General features: G+C 37.1%; 1 protein-coding gene across 5 annotated transcripts in view; it reads right to left on the reverse strand.

Moving 5' to 3' along the window:
- The window catches only part of GRID2 (glutamate ionotropic receptor delta type subunit 2), a 744,966-nt gene that overhangs the window by 221,287 nt on the left and 506,053 nt on the right, over nt 1-17,626 (reverse strand). For all 5 annotated transcript variants that reach the window (XR_010615424.1, XM_065691904.1, XM_065691874.1 and 2 more), the window contains 2 exons: nt 10,036-10,089; nt 3,228-3,401 (listed from right to left, as the gene is read on the reverse strand). Coding sequence is in view for 4 of the 5 variants with exons in the window: in XM_065691904.1 (XP_065547976.1) it covers nt 3,228-3,401; nt 10,036-10,089 (228 nt within the window). In the remaining variant the exon portion in view is untranslated. The remainder of the gene's footprint in view (nt 1-3,227; nt 3,402-10,035; nt 10,090-17,626) is intronic.

Consider the following 17,626-nt stretch of genomic DNA (forward strand, 5'->3'; position numbering starts at 1 on the left):
TTGGTAGTACCATAAATGCACAGAACTTTTGATTTCTACTTCCCTTTTCCTTTAAAAGGCAATGATCCTTTACCCCCTCTTTCTCAAAAATGCTTCTTTATTCTTACTCAAGGTTCTCCCATGACTCCAATGGCTGTGAATATTTCCATTTCAGTATTCACCGCGGAACTAATTTACATTCTGCAGATGCACAGGCTAGGCACCTCTGTGCATGACAGGATTAAAAGCATGCATTGAGGATCAGGGTTCAGATTAATCAAGCATTTTGAAAATAACTTGGATTATTTTTCTGTGCATTGTAAACCTACAAAGAACTCAAAGTGTTTCAGCTAAAACTGCATATCCCCAAAGAAGTCAGCAGCACAGGGATATTCAGGGGAGGCTGAAGGAATTATTACTATTCTGTGAGCCAAGTTTATTTTACATAAGCCTTTGCCAAAGGAGAAAAATGAAACCAAAACAAGATTAAAAAAACCCAAGAAAACAACACAAACCAAACAACAAAAAGAACCCAAAAACCCAACCACCTCTAGACAGCAGAGACAATAAGGTCACTAATGAGACTAAATTGGTAGATGAAGGGCTACAGATGCCAAGTCATCATTTCTCAACAGAATGACAATTCTTTCAAGGTAGCTTCCATAACCTAATATCATGGGAATAGAAGATTATTGTCACAGTTCATGAGGAAGGATGAATTCTCTAGTCTAAGAGTAATATAGCTGGGTCTTCATTAAGTATTAACAGGGCTCAGGAGTCCAGAGTTCAGCAATTATTAAGCATCGTTATTCCTTCACTAACAGTTCATCCTAACAACAATCAGTCGCTGATAATGCAATGATAAAAACATTAAAATCAATTTCTACTACTCAAAATCACCCTTCCCTATCACTACTAGAAGTATGCTTCATTAGTAACTGTCCTGATGCACAGAGTGGGGCTGTAATTTCAAATCATTTTACACTTTTATTCATATCCCATGTGAATTTACTGGGACGTTTAACACGTTGCCTGGTATTGATTACTGATCCTTTATTTGATCTTAAACTAATGCCTGGATGCTTCCATCAGCAAGCAGTATCTAACTGCATAACCTCCTGTGGATGCAATTCAAAATTCAGATGTGATTTTTTTTTTTTTTGTTCCAGAGTGTAGAAGAAAGGTATTTAGCAATCAGAGTCATTAATCTGGACTAATGGCATTTACTTTATGTATGCCTAGACCATTGCACTTAGTTTTTAAACAAACAGGTTATGGTACTAAATACTTATGTGAATCCAGGTTTTAACTTCCTGCCTCCAAAATGATACAAATTTATAGAAGTTGTTGCTTCAACTAGGACAGTCCCAGAGACACAATGAGAGTTCTTCACAAAAATGCTTTTCAGTGTTTCAATAAAGATGCTGAAAATATTAATTACTCACATGGACTTCAGGGGCAGTAAAAATAAAAATCAAGAAATCCACCCTTATAATTTCCAGAGAATATATCTGATTAGTCATACTTCGATGGCATAAAAAAAGCATTGGAAATTTCAATTTATAAACTGTTTCAATTCCCCACTGGAATGGAAGTTAATCTATAATATTGTTGGGGAGAACAAAGAAACAGCAAACAAACCCCACAGCTACTCAAAGGTTTGTGCATCACACGAACACACAAGGGAATCTGTGTCTAGAGTTTTTCTTCCTTCCATTTTTTAGTGTTGTGTCCCCCAGCCACTAATGAAGTGCAGCCATCTCAGGGAAAATACGAAAAAAGCAACTCAACTGTGCAGAACATTTAAACCAGTCAAGCTTCCATCATTCCTTTGAACCAGAATGTTGTGAAAGCTTTCAACAAAATTATTATAGGTCTCCAAGCTATAGATTGGTAAAGAGGCATAGGTTAAGGTATAAGGTCCAAGCTAACATATTAAATGGATTTTGCCAATTTGTAAAGAATAAACTTTGGTTTCTAGAACCTTTTTTTCCCTAGAGTCAGTTCACTACTAAACTGAAAATGAAATGAAAGTGAAGTTGAAGAGAAAAATACATCGAATGTGAAGCCTTCTATCAATACATGATTCTTATTTTCTGCCTTGCTGTAGTTAGTAAGACCATGCTGCCGTAATAGAATGGTAGAATCTGAAGAATGTCACAGTTCTTAAATAGCCTCTAGAAATATCATGTGCATCTATTGACCTTACATAGCCGTATTTATTTTAGGAACTCTAATGGGAACACCAAGCAGTGTGCTACAGCCAGCTATTCATGTTATCAATAGCTATTTACCAGCTGCTTTGTGAAAAATTACAAGACAAAAGCTCTTACAGCTAACCTGAAACAGAGCAAGACCAGCCACACTTCTCTTTTTTTTCTCACGCATATTTATTTTAAGCAAGGACAATCTTTAACACCTCCCCATTTCTCTCCCATTGTTTTCCTTCACTCATTAATTTTAGCATCAAAGATGACTGCTTTTTGAGGCTAAGTCAGATATGCTCCCCCTGCACTGCTGCCAATGCAGCCATCTTTTCACAACTTCATAAATGACCATACAAAAAAACCCCCAAAGTTGAATCAGTATCTTAAGCCAATTTCAGATTCCTGATTTGCCATAGCTTTGTCATGACGAAGACTAACCATACATGAGAGAGAGAGTTGCTGCTCCTGGAAAACTGTGTGAAGCCAGGAGGACAGTGACCATGATCTTGTCGCTGATTTCATGTGGTAGGAAGGCTGTTATAGTTTAATTGTGATTTGTACCTAACAAATAAACAAACTGAAAATAAGGCCTCTTTTGGAACATAGGCATAGATCTAAGTGCATACAGCAAGACACTTGCAAGAGGATGATGCAGGGGCTCCCAGGAAGGCTCTCCTATTCACAACACTTCTGAGGGTTAAAGAAGACAAGAGACATTGGCCATGGAGATGAAATTCTCCTCAGAGAGATGACAGAAAGTAAAATTTGACAGGACAACAAAACAACTATCTTACTGCCTGGAGATTAGGTGGCTTTTGGGGACTTTTTTCTCAATTGCTGTGGAGTAGGGGAGTTGTTATAGGCCATCAGTCTCACTCACCCACTGCCCAAGTATTTTCTTGCCATGCCATGAGCCACGAAACTACATGTCAGAAAGAACATAAAAAATAAACACTGAATTACACTAAGACCGTGAGGAAAAACCTTAATCTGATCTAGAAAGACAGTTCCTGGGTGGGAATAGACAGGTACATGAACTACCTCCATGCTTTGGGAGAAGGGGTCCTTCGGATCACACAGTGACGAAGATATTCTGTGGTTCCCACGGAAACAGCGCTGACTTATGTTTTGGGGGACTGGAAATGTTTGTCGAATAATTGTTAACCTTCCAATTGACCTTCTCACCAGCTCCTGCACATCTACATCATTTATTTCCTGGAAGATAAGGCAAGGGAGAGAATATACATAAAAGTTAAAATCAGAAATACTACCAACAGAGTAGAAAAAAAATAACTGATAGAACTAAGAGACGTGATTGCTACACAGATATTGTCCAGCTCTGCCATAACCTCAAAAAGGACATATGCATCCTCATTAAAACAACTGACATAACATCCTTACAACAGTTGCCAAAGTTTAAAATGTACTGTGCCCAGACTACAAATTTTTGTAGACGTAACTGGGCTTAGTTGTTTCATTTTGGGTGTTCTCTGCCTCTCCTTTTACCTTTGATCTTTTAAGTAAAAGTGTTTCACAGCACCCTTGGCAGTGTAAATCAGTAGGAAGCTGTACCATGATGTATTTCTAAGTGTAGCATTACTTAGGACCTATGAAGGTACAGACAATTATTCAGGCCTTAATTGTTCATTTCCTGGAAAACAAGTATCAACAATCTATGAACAATGTGCAAGCTAGCAAACATGATTTACCAAAAAAGCAAAGAAAATGCATCAGATCATTCTATGTGTGTACATGCTTGTTTATAACACCACCTAATTTAAACCCAGCTTTTTACTCCATGGAGCACCTATTAAGGCTTACAGCTGAACACACATCTCTATGGACATACTTTGGAGAAAAAAAACCAAAACCATAAGTAAATACACCAATATGTGAAATATTAACCTTAAAATATTAACTTTAAGGCAGGTTAGGGAAACAAAAAAAACACTTTTAACACAGTATTAATCCTTGTAGTTTGGGAACATGGTCCTTTACACCATTGAATGATGAGGCCCTTGGGAAACATGGAGTGAGAAGAGTGTGGGCTCACAAGCTACAGCAACTGGCTCTAATCTTCACATAAGAACTTGAACTTTAGTTAAACAGCATTTTTCTGGTGACTCAAATAGGGTCAGCTAGTAGCTTTCAAGGCAATTATGTGTATTTTTCTGTAAAGCAGGAGTAATAATATACAAAATTGCTCAATCTTTTTAACTAGAATTTATTTTTCATCATGCTGAACTGCTTGTCCATAATCTGTCTTAACTACAGACGCTGATGCCCTGAACTTTTTAGACGCTTAAATTTCTGGATACCCTTCACCCCCCTGTCTCTCCAAGTAACAGAGGTGCTCAAGGAGCCTGCATTTAACATACGCTTGTTTACAGCCACAGTTTATTGAGTATTTCTGATTCTCATTTGTGTACTTACAGCTTTTCATTTTTTAAGGATACAGCACATCTGCACTGTTATACCTGTAACTAAATGCCATTATCTGTTATGACTGTATCTAAATGCCTCTAGCCTCCTGATCTATGGCCATAATCAAGTCCTTAGGAGACACCAGGAGATAGACCTGAACCCAAATTACAGATTTTTTCTTGTGAAAAGGAAGCTGAGCTTTTCAAAAAAGCAGCTCCTGAAATGTTAAGGCAACTATCTTGGTAATTTTGGCTTCAGTTAACATTCTTTAAATTAATTATTTTGAAGCAACTTCTTTGGACATACTGGTATTTAAATTAAATCTTGGTGATCCCATTAAATTTTGGAAGAAAAATACATAAGATGAAAATTTTAACTTCTCCTCTCCTGACTACAAGCATTTTACTCTTCTTCACAGATTGTCATAGATTCTGAATTAAGCTGTTGTTAATGCTATTTATGAAATACAGATTTTTCTACCAAAAAAAAAAAAACAAACCCAAAACAAAAAACCACACGGCAACAGCTGTGTCCAGTGTAATATCTTGTATTTCTGGTTGATTAATTCTTAATGTAACACAGATAATGGTTTGTCTCAGCTTAAAAAGCCGTCTTCATTTAGTCTGTACCATTTCACTAGCTGCAAGGTAAAAAAAAACCAAACCAAACCAAAAAAATAAAAAATGCTGTTTTAGCAAAATGCATGTAATTTTCAATATAATCAGAAAGAAGAGCTCAAGAAACTTCTTGTCCTGATTTTAAACGATATCCTTTCTTAGAAGATCTGAAAAAAGTTTGCCTGATTTCATTATACACTGTGCCCAAACTGTAACAGCAAGACTATTAGACTTCTTCTAATAATGTAAAGCCTGATACCTGCATGGCCACGTTATATTGCTAAGTACTACTTTGACAGGGATTTTGACTTTCAGCTGCTCAAACATTTATCTTTTCTGCCTCAAAAGTGTATTTATTTTTTCTATACTCAGTATTTTTGGTACACTTTAATTAAAGTGTTCTCATTTTAACCTTTAGGTTGCTACCTCACAGTTTTACACATCACTTGGGAACTAATAACAGAATCAAAACACAAAAGAGATTTTTGTCTGGTTGCCAAGGAGGTATATACATCAATAGATTAATGACAGCTATTATTTTAAAATGCTGTGAATGCCACTGATCATATCATATATTCAGATTTTAGGTTAACAACAAAGCAATGCCATGCAAAGAAAAATTCAACTTGAGTAATTTGCTATATCTTTCTTTGTCATTTTTTAATACTTGGCATTGACTGAGTGACAAGCCTTTTATATAATGACTCTCAAACATCATCTCTCATTCTTGAATTTTGGATCTGACTTAAGAAAACTATATAAAGCAACTATTGTATGAGAGGAAACAATTTTCATTTGCACTTCAAAGGAGGATACAGTATAATGATATAATAATGGCAGATGATCTGTTACACAAGCACCAAATGTAAAAAAATATTACACAGTTGGCCAAGTTGAACTGAGTTGGCACCTGTATAAATTTAGGTTAGGTTATGTGGTTTTGATATTTATTTTTTTTATCAGAAGTTCAATACATAGTTTCAAAGCTTTCTTTTGTAGGTCTGAACTTGGACTAAAAGGGAGGTTGTTCTATTCCAAATGGAACAAAGATAAAACTAGATGTACATTTCATCTGAGTAGGCAAATAAATAAGGAAAGAAGTGGTATTTTAAATTAATAGGTCTTTACAGATGAATTAGGAAAAGGAAGTGAAAAGGATCACACCAAAATATCAGGCAGAGACTCCAATTGGAAGCATGACCTCTTATACACTGCTGTTCAGTTTTCATTGTCTCATTATTTTAAGATAAGCAGCATAGGCAGAGACCATTCACCACAGAGCAACCACACAAGTAGATAGAGACATGGAGGGAAAGAATGTATTTAGTCTTGTAATAAGCACCAAAGGCAGCGATACTTGCTTATGGAGACATCTTAACTTGGGTCCAAGATGATTCCAGTATTTTTATCATATACTGGACGTGACCTATTTTTCAGTACACGCCATGTCTTCATCACATCCTTCAATACACTCTAGAGAGGAGAGTGTTTCTTCCTCCAAAAGCCAGCAAGAGAGAGCAGGAGGCACAGCAGGAAAGCGTGGGCAGGAAAAGGGTAAATTTCTCAGCACTTTCCAAAGAGAAGTAGCCATGGGAAAAGCATAACTAGATGAAGTTCCAAGACAAGTAAAGGGAGATCTTGAACTTCATAATAATCTGCTCTCTATATCTCCTTTATGTTCCTTAAGTTCTGTAGAGTATGATGCAAAAAAAGAAGAAAATTGATAGGACAAGGAAAAATCAATTTTTAGCTTTCACAGACGAAAAAATCCAGGAGTTTGGAGATAACAGGGCTATGCCAGTCTGTCCATTGGCTCTCACCTTTGAAAAAGAAAGAGCTGGCAGGTTGGTTACCGATCTGCACCAGAGAGAGTGGCATTTCACACCTGACCTGCCATCATCACTGGAAAATGTAAGGGTTCAAATGAACCTATAATGCTATTATTATTCTATTATCCATATTCAAATGTAGAATTATGTGAGCTCCTAGAACTGACTTGTGATTTTAGGTCCTGATCTAGATTCTTGGGCTTAAAAGATAGTTATGCTTTATACTCTTCTTCATGGTGGAGCGCATTGGGCTGAAACATGGTGGAACTAGATGAATTCATCAGCCAAGGTCCAGCCCTCCCCTGGAAAACACGTTCATCTGAAAGCAGCCTTTGAATACAACCCTGTGTGTCTCCCAGTCATCTCTTGTGCTATGATGGGCAAACCTGTTGGATCTTTTTCCACAAACTGTTCTTTAAAAAAGTTTGTTGGGGTTTTTTGTTTGTTTGGTTTGGTTTTTTTTTGTTTTGTTTTTGGGTTTGATTTTCTTTTTCCCTCAAAGAAGGATTTTTTTCTAGACTGATGTCTCTGGTAATTAGAAACCTTTTACTAACTTCTGATCTGAATTTATTCATGGCCAAGTTGAACTCATTTGTTTTTGTGCCAACCTTGTTCTCTGGACCTTGACAATGATGCATTTATTCACTCTCTGTCTGTGTTTATAAACAGAGAGCATATCCTCTTTCAGTCTTGTTTTCATAGGCTAATCAAACCAACCTTTTCAGTCTCTTCTCACACAAATCAGCTTTTTTGTGCACCCGTTCCATTGTAATTTTAATAGAGCTGGTCATAATTGTGCACATTATTGCAGATGAAATCCAACCAATCCTTTGTAGAGTAGCATTAATATTTTCACCTCGTATGGTACCTGTAGGCAGTGCAATGTATTTTGGGCTGTCCTTGAGTAAACAATAGTAATAGAGAACCGGTGGCAGCCATGGGAATAGTAAGATGACCCTGAATGTTTAATGAAGGAAAACACTTGAGACACATGAATTTAACATAAAAAGAACATTTCTTTCATTTAAAAAGAGCAAAAGAAAGTGCTGAAAATCATACAAATGCACCTTCTTTAGTTCTATTAAATAAAATCTAAGCTTACTGTATACTTGTGATTTAAGAGTCATAGTACATATATAATTTTACTATCTTGGTATTTTGAGGTTATATTTTCTATTGTGCAGAGGAAAAGAAACAAGCAGAAACAGACACAGTGTTAGAAATCCATTGTAATACTTTTTAAGGCATATTTGATCATGACTACATTCAAAACTATGACTCCTGCAAATTTTAAATAACGAATTGCACCATCTGCTTTAAGGCCCTGAAGAAACAGGAATAATTATTTTCCTCAGTTGGCTGCACTGATCAGAGGAGATTTGTATTATTTGCAAAGGTCTAATACAATGTATTCTGCTTTAGAAAATTATGAATCCTTTCATTTTATAGAAACAACTCCCCTCCTCCTACACATGCACTGCTATTATGATACACAGTCTTCAAGCAAATCTGCTGTGTTACATCAAATAGCAACTAATGGGACTGTAAAAATTAAGGAACTCTTTCCAGGCATTATAGCATTTAGAGTGCGCAATTAAAATAACAGATGTTACCTCAAAAAGCCTAAGCAGATTCCTGATCACAAAACTGAAGGTGGTATTTCCTTCTTTATTACTATACTTTGTGTGTTGTATCCCCTTAACACAGTGATGGAAATCAATTCAATCCTATTTTAGTTTATCAATTATTTGAACCATCTGTGGATTTTGCTAAACAATGGATTTTGACTGTAATAAATCATCTAAAATTTTCAAACTAGGAGGCCAGAGAAGCAGAGTTACAATTACTTAGTCAACAGTCTGATTTAGCCAATAGAGGCACACATACAGAGATAGCTAAATTATCAAAGAAGTCACAAGAGATTCATGTAAGCAACCAAATGGGCAGACCTTGAGGTCATCAACAGCAAACGGACAACCATATCAAATGGACTTGGATATGAAGATAGCTATGTTACACACCACACAGTAAGGGGACCCTAAATAACTGCATTCCAAATCTTGCACTGCTTAAGTGGGGGCACTGTAACCTCATTACTGAACTAGTAAAATGTTGCCATAAGCAAGCAATGTTATGCAACATTCACCATTCAGGAAATATTCATGTTTCTGTTGTAATTTGAACATAGTGATAAGGAAAAATAGAACAAAGCATGATACTTTCTATAACATTACCTACAAATCTTGTTTATTGCTAATCTCATTTCTGTGTTTGCAAAATATTGAGATTATTAACATTTTGAAACACATGTTAAAAGTTACTTAAGTGGGAATATGGATTTACGTCCAGAAGCAGATTAAGCAGAGATGTCATTAAACATGTTCACATTCTTTAAAATAGACAGCAGGAAGGACTAAACAAAATACAGAGATTTTAATGACTAGAGTTTACAGCAGTTTGTCAGAATGAAGTTTATCATGGCTTTCACCCATTTCACATATAGACTATAAAACTAATAAGGGACAATGTATGGCTCTCTGCGTACACCATTCAGCTCTCCTAAGTGACAGGACCACAGTCCAGAGGAAGAGTTTGGAGTGGAGAAGGCAATTAAGTGGTAACCACTTCGATTGCTCTGCCATTTAATCTGCTGCAATGTGCAAATAACAATGCTTAGAAAGCAGTTTGGCTTTTTATTTTTCCCAGCAGAGATTCCCCAAGGATTTCAAGGGTTCTGCTTCTCATAAAACAAATGAAAAATGTGAATGTCATCAAATCTATGAACTGCGTTGTTCAATGTCTTATATAGAAAGCTACTTCATATACTGACTTGCAATATTTTAGCTGACAAGCATTCATGGAAGAACCTGTTTCACAGTTTAAAAAATAGAATTTCAATTTAATTTTCTTTTTATTTTTTTTCCTCAGAAACATTCATACAGCATTCATGGTGCACAACAATGTTCACTTGACAGTTACCTCATTTATAATGATCCAGTGACAGTCGAAAGCAACCAAATTAGTCTCCACGACCTGAAATAGAGAACAAACCAGCTATCAGTCAGCTTGCTTGTGAAAGCCAGGAAAAAAATTAAGTGGACGCTCTCTGCAAATGACAAAACATGAAGCACACACTCTCTAAGACCTGTTACTTAACTGAGGCTGGAGTCCCTTTAAAAAATTCTGCAGAAGCATGTGTGTTATTGTTTGACTTGCTAATTAAACTTGGAAAATACATTTACTTGCTGGCATCAAAGAAAAGAATGTGTTTCAGTTGAATGAGGAGAAAATGAAATCGTTTTTGCCTTAGTATTATGTGTTGAGAGGGAGCAACAGAGAGGAAGGCAGAAAATTAGTACCAAGTAACTCTTGTTAGATTTCTGTAGTTCATGCCCCTAAGGTGTTTTTAGCGTACAGCTACCCTCAAAGCCTGCAAATTAAAAAATCCAAACCAAACCCAAACCAAATAAACCCACGCCATAAATGGTGAGGTTCACAGAAATGCAAAATTGCTGGGAGGAAAGGGTTCTCTTGAAAAAGAGGGCTTTCACAGGAATGATGAATGACCACCTTCCCCAGGCTCCATGCACAGAGGGCCTCTAATCCTCTTCCCACACACGATCTTTCCTTTGCTGAAAATTATTTCCAGGGGCTGTCTCCATGCTGGACTTAAAATATACTTCCTAACTCATCTTTCACTCAGCCCTATTCTTTCCCTCCTTGAATCCACTACAGTTTTGTGGCGAGTCATGTTTGGTTCACCTTCACAGTGGAAACAGCAAGCAGGGAAAAATACATTTGGTCTGCTTTCATTAGCTAGGAAAGAAATCATCGACAGGAAGGAGGCCAGAAAGAAACTATAGGGAAAGCTGGACACCTTTACTTTTTTTTTTTTCTAAATGAAACTGAATCATCATTGACCTTGAAATAGTTTTAAACCCAAATTACTCCTGTTTTATTTGCATAATCACCATGTTCACCTTGATTCACAATTCAAAACTACTGGATTCTTAAAAGTGCATTGAATCCCACACATAAAAAAAAAAAAAAAGAAAAATTGAAAAAAGGTTTGGGACTTACAATGTTTTAAAGTAAAATAGAGGACTAGTGCTGAGTGTTATTACTTGGACCACTGCATAACAGTCATATTTGGCTTCTAATGTTGACCAACACAAACAGTGTTTGCCAAGGATGATTGGAATTTATACTGTGCCATGTTGTTGTGGTTTAAGCCCAGACAGTAACTCAGAACCATGCAGCCACTCACTCACTCCCCCACCTGCATCCCAGAGGGATGGGGAGGAGAATCGAAAGAACAGAACTCCCACAGGCTGAGATAAGAGCAGTCCAGTAACTAAGGTATAACACAAAACCACTACTGCTACCACCAATAATAATAATGATAAGGGAAATAACAAGGGGAGAGAATACAACCACTCACCACCTGCTGACCGATACCCAGCCCAACCTGAGCAGTGATCTAGACCTTCTAGGTAACTGCCCCCAGTTTATATAGTGGGTATGATGCGCTGTGGTATGGAATACCCCTTTGGCTAGTCTGGGTTAGGTGTCCTGTCTCTGCTTCCTGCTGGCTTCCCCTCCTCCCTGGCAGAGCATGAGACTCACAAAGTCCTTGCTCAGACTAAACATCACTTAGCAACAACTAAAAACATCGGTGTTATCAGCACTGTTCCCAGGCTGAAAGTCAAAACCACAGCACTGCACCAGCTACTAAGAAGGAGAAAAATGTCTGCTACTGCTGAACCCAAGACACATGTCCGAAGGAAAACAATTTATCTGGCCACAAATCTTAAGAGAAGCAAAAGATCCCATACTGATAACCTTCATTATTAATTCAGAGGCCATTAGAATTGGGGGTCACTGCTTATTCAGTAGAATGATAGGCAAGATTGGAAACTCTGATCTGGAGAAACTGGTGTCCACACTGTACATATAGAACAGGACAGAAACTGAGTAAGTTTCTGAGTAAGTAAGTTGCTGAGTAAGATCACTGAGTAAGTGATGAGAGGCATTACAAAAGGTTCAGCCAGGATGGTTAAACTGGAGCATGGCTGTTCTAATCAGATGTCTCATATCAAGCCAGTTGGAAGACAAATACATTCAGGAACACAGAAAGTTTAAAAATGGACTGGATAGTAACAAAGTTCTCAGGGAAGCATTTGCTCCTTATATAAAGTTCCCAAGCATAGGAAGTTTATCCAATCTGCAACGCAAGAGAAGCCATTTAAATTTTCCATACGATAATGAAGCAGACAATTCTGCCAGTCAATCTACATACATTTCTTCTGAAAGCAATGGGAATTAAAACACAATAAAACAAAACCAAACTCCAAAACCACTCCCAAAACAGAACATCTGACATACTTTCAGGCTTCCTGTCAGGTTCCTAGCAGCCTAGTCCCTCCTAACTTCTGGCTCCAAGATGTCCCATTGGGAATACTTACCCTGCCTTAACTACTTTGCTCAAGATGAGGTCTCCTAAGATTCCTGTGGCTCCAAGGCAACCTGCTAGAGGGACACACTCAGAGTCAAGGCTCCCAGTGGTGTTAGGGGAACGACATAATTATTTTCCACAAAGAGTTCCTAAGCTCTTTCTTTGTTTCAAAGTCAACAGAAACTTCAGAAGGAAGAAATCCACAAAAAGAAAATTCACATTTTATGGGTTTTTTTGTTTTTTTGTTTTGTTTTTGTTTTGTTTTTGTTTTCTTTTTAAATAACAGAGTAAAAGACTTCTTCTTTGACCTCTATTTTGTGTCTGAAGTTTCAGCTGACCAGATTTTTATGCACTTTATCTTCCATTAAAACTTTGGTTTCAGTTAATTTAGCTTCTTTATAAGTACTTGGTTCTGTGCATCTACTTTGCCCAGGCTCTCAAATTTCAATTAAACAAGGCTTTTTTTAAAGGAGTATGGTTCTAAGTGTCATGTCTTTATTATGTACAACTCACAGACTGCTTCAGCCCGACTCTAGAAAGGGCTTACTGGTCTCACAAGTCACTCTTGATTTCAAACATCTCAGGCTACCTGTGACAGATTTATTCACAACTTGCAAACAGTAAAATGAAATGCATTCATTTTTTAGCTTCACTTGAAACTCCTCAGCAGAAAGATCATGTTTTATACATTAAAATTTATGCATTCATGAATCTAGCTGATATTAAAGCCATTTTCAAAAAGCCTATGTCTAATTGAGATGAACTTGTAATGCACTCAGAGACATTCAAACTAAGATATTCTAAGTTTAGATGGGCTAGGAATAGCCCCTGGTTTAAGAATTCACTTTTTCTTTCAGTCTACCTGAAAAAAAGCTGCTTTTTTGCATTTTCCTTAGTCCTTCCACTCAAAGCTTGTGTTAGTATTGACAGTGGTTGCTTAAAAAGATGACAAATGATGCTCTGAGAAAGCTGCTAGGGTTTATTTTTAATTTTCACATTTTATTTGATGAAATATAGATCTGTATCTAAACTGGGACTCATTAGATTTAGATTTCAAGGCCATCTTTTCACCCTTAGGTAGTTTGGTCTTGATGAAATCCTAGTCCCACTGATAGCACTCACCAAAAAGCTGTCCATTTCAGCAGGATTGTGGTACTGCATCTCAGTTCCCTCACCTCTGAACATCTGTTCTCCCTGTATGGCCTACATTGTCCATTGTAAGTGACACTGAAGTTAGGCAGTGCGCACTCTATGTCTGCATTAATTACTTACACTATTATTATCATCATTAATAAGCTCATGATATTTTCCAAGTGTGCTTTCTATGGTTTTCAGGGCAAAAGAATGCACAGACACCTACACTGTTTTACAGGAAATAATTACAATGCTATGTAAACCTTCACTTTTGATGCTTGCAGGAAAAGGTCATTCAACCCTAAAGTTTTCTTCAGGCACTAATGGTAATCATATGCATAATGTTACAGTCAGAAGATACTCTTGATCAGCAGTTATTAAGCATGAGTTTACAAGTTTGAGAATATATTATGTCAGTCCAAATAAATAAACATATAAAAATACCTAAAGCCAGCAGCAACACAGCCTGGATCCAATTATTCATCAGTAAAGCAGTCATTACTTGGACATAGTAAGCCTTTACAGTCATGACACAATGCTCCCCAACGCCCTTGTCTGCCTACTGAGTTTGCTGGTTTGCTTACTTAAAAAAGCCACTGCATATTCACTTGGAAGGGACGATAACAAACAAGATGATTAAAGTAAAGGAAAAAAAACCAACCAAAAAACCAGCCACAAAAGAACATTGCTGGTTCTGCCTAAAATGGATCATAACCTAAGAATGAATGTAACACAGCTTCAATAAAAATATATAATGCAGTTGTGTAGAAAGTTTCTATGACTAATATGATCAGAAATTTAAAACACGTATTAGTTATGTTAGTGACGATCTTTTTCTAGTTGAAATTCACATCTGCAGGCATATCAAGTGAGCTGGCATAAACTTCTGTTCTGTGCCAGGGAATAATGAATGTACAAAATAATGCTTGCAAAGGTAAAAGGGCAGTAATGAAAAAGAATCTGATACCCTGTACATTAGAAGCAATAAAGCAATTTGATGGGGGTGTGTAGGAAGTAGGGGCTTCAAGACCCAAAGCACGTGAATACAAAGCAAGTTTCAGATTCATCTACTGGTTCTGCTAGCCCTGCGACAGGAAGCAGCTCTGTGTGCTCCTGAAAGGCAAGGGACAGATTGGAAATTTCCATATAAGATAGAAAGCAGGTAAACATATTGTTTATACAGCTCATCTCTTAAGATAAAACTGAGAAAAATGAGTGTGCATTCATAATGAGGGTTGAACACCAAAATCCTACAGATATTAAATTGAGGATAGTTGACCCTCTCCAAAACAAACAAAAAAAAACCAAAAACAACAACCCATGCACATACTTGACAAATCCTCTTCACATTTCCTCTAGGGGAGATCATACAAGAATTCAGCTGTGGGTTACTAAACACACAAAGCTATATTCAATGCAGAAAGCTCTCTAAAGCTAAACATAACTGCTCTCCCTCAGGTATTCTCTTACAGCCATCTTTGGAAATAAGACACTGAAACATTCTTTGGCCTAAGCCAAAATGTCTGCTTTTGCGCTTCCAAATATATTTTGCTTTCTTAATCATGATAAATCACACCAGAAGTAGCTAAAAGAAGCAAAAACTTAAGAATTCCTTATCAACTGTTGTGCAGTTTAGGCTGGTGTTTTTTTTACTGAAATGGTAAATATTTGAAACAATACTAAAAAAATAAATTTATGCCCTTGGGATGGCATTTCTGCTGTGCCATTGTGTAAATCTTCACTGTGCAGGAATATACATAAGCAGATGAATGCCATTGAGAACGGGGGACCTTGCATCTTGCAGCCTAATGCCCATAGCAACTCAAACATTCCTATCTTACACAACTAAATCGGTGTCAAAGAATAAGCAGAGGACAGCCAATATAGCTAACAACTTCAGAAAATAATTTTTTTTCTGAATTCAGCATTTTTTAATCTCTAGGCTGTTAGCATTTAGTTGTTTTTAATGCAATATCATGTAATTCTCCAGTACTAAGAATCAAAGCAGCAAGTTAACAGGCCAGCTCTCAAATAGACCTCCTAAAACTGAGGAAAAACTGAAAAAGGAATTCACTCTCTACCCACTCAACCACTGCTCAGATTGAGTTCACACCAGAGTATTTGAAAACATTGTGTCATTAGTTGCATAAGTCTTGCAGCAAATGATACAGCCCATCGAGTATGCAGTGCCATTCATGCACTGTCATAGAAGTCCACAGCAATAGATATAATTGTTAACATCTTTGTAACTTTAGAAATGTGTTCATGTCAAACTCCAGCAGTTCTCCTAACACCCTAAAAACAAATGAAACTTCTGCTTCATGAGGAAGGTGTTCCGCTTAGTCAAACACAGATGCTATTGAACTGATGAGCAAGAACATGGATGAAGCAGAAAACAATTCTCTTTTTTAAAAGAATTCAACTACACACCAAAGGAGATTTTGTAGAGAGCAGAAAAATGCTGTCAAGGAGACAAGTGATGAGCAAGGACAAACCATCTGTCACTGGCAGTAACTCCAGAACTTCTGAATCTTTGGAAGAGCCGGACAACTTATCACAACTATTTCAACATTTTACATTTTAACCTTTGAACGGGATAAATACAAGACAATGTAAAGCAAATAAACCAACAGTAGTGCCAGAATGTAAGCTTTTCATCTGTGAATTAATAAGCAAGCAACAAAAACAGTTTCCCAACTAAAAGGGCATGTAATTTAATGGAAAATGATATAAAAGGTTCTCTACATACCTTCTTTCTCATAGATATGGGCCCACAGGTGTGGACCACCCTACAAGACAGAGATCAGAACCCTTACAAAGGAAACTGTTGTGTATTTGCAAAATTCATCTCCACACACATGCAACAAGTCGGACAAGTCTTTCAAACATCTAATAAGCAGTAACGTTGCATGCATAAAAAGATCCACACAAAATTTGGCCCTCTCAAGTATCTGCTGTTTGACACAAAGGGGAGAATTCCTGGGTTCCAGTTTTAACTTTGCTACAGCTGGGACTGCTCTACAACAAGCCACCCAGATGCCATGGCTGGCCTTCCTGTGGTAGTGACTGTGAACCTCTTTCTGCTGGACCATCACCATTTGATAGGGTTTTCTTCCCACAAAAGCCAACAGATGGCATTGTATAATCCTTTGCTTTGGAATGGCTAGTATTGACATAATTTAGAAAGTGATTTAGAAAGTTAGCTTTCCCCAGAGTTCAGCTGGGACACAAACTCCGTGCTAACCTCTTCCAAACATCCTCTGTCTACAATATGTCCCATTTATGTGGTTTTCTAGTTTGAACTCCGCTCTTCCAGCTGGAAGACTGGTAAATTGCTTTGTTCTAATACCACTAGATTTGTTGACGATGTCTTTTCCTAGACCAACCTCTTGGAGTCACCACTGCTGTTTTACAGCTGAATATATGACTCAACCTAATTTTCTCTCCCAGGGACAAAGAAATTTGCTGATCACTAAGATACGATAAAAAAAAGGCTTCCTGTACATATATGTGAGACAGAAACCCTTCCCCTCACAAACAAAAGAAAACAAATGCCAATCATCAAACAATAAAACAAATAGAAGTCAGAGACCATTTCTTAACATTTTCTTTAACTGAAGAAATGTCATTTGAGTAGTTTGGGCACATAGAGCAGTCTTGTGTAGTACTGTCAGCTTCTCAAGCAAAGCAAAATATGAAAAGTTAGACTATTAAATTGTTATTGTATGGGTAGTAGTAAGAATGTTAGGGGATAAATTTAAGGCTATCTTAACTAACTTAAAGTTTGGAAAGGTAAATGCTTGAGTATGTTGTACTGAGCTAGATGCTATTTAGTATGTCATACTGAGCTAAACAAACACTGCAGGACCCGTTCATGGAAATCCTGAGCTTGTCTCCAAGTTTTTAATTATTGTCTGTCCACCTCTGCCCATGCCCGCCTCTCTTTCTTCCTCCCCCTCCCCCTTGTTTTTTATTTCTAGC

This window comes from Lathamus discolor, chromosome 1 (genome assembly GCF_037157495.1).
Source record: "Lathamus discolor isolate bLatDis1 chromosome 1, bLatDis1.hap1, whole genome shotgun sequence".
Taxonomy (NCBI): Eukaryota; Metazoa; Chordata; class Aves; order Psittaciformes; family Psittacidae; genus Lathamus; species Lathamus discolor.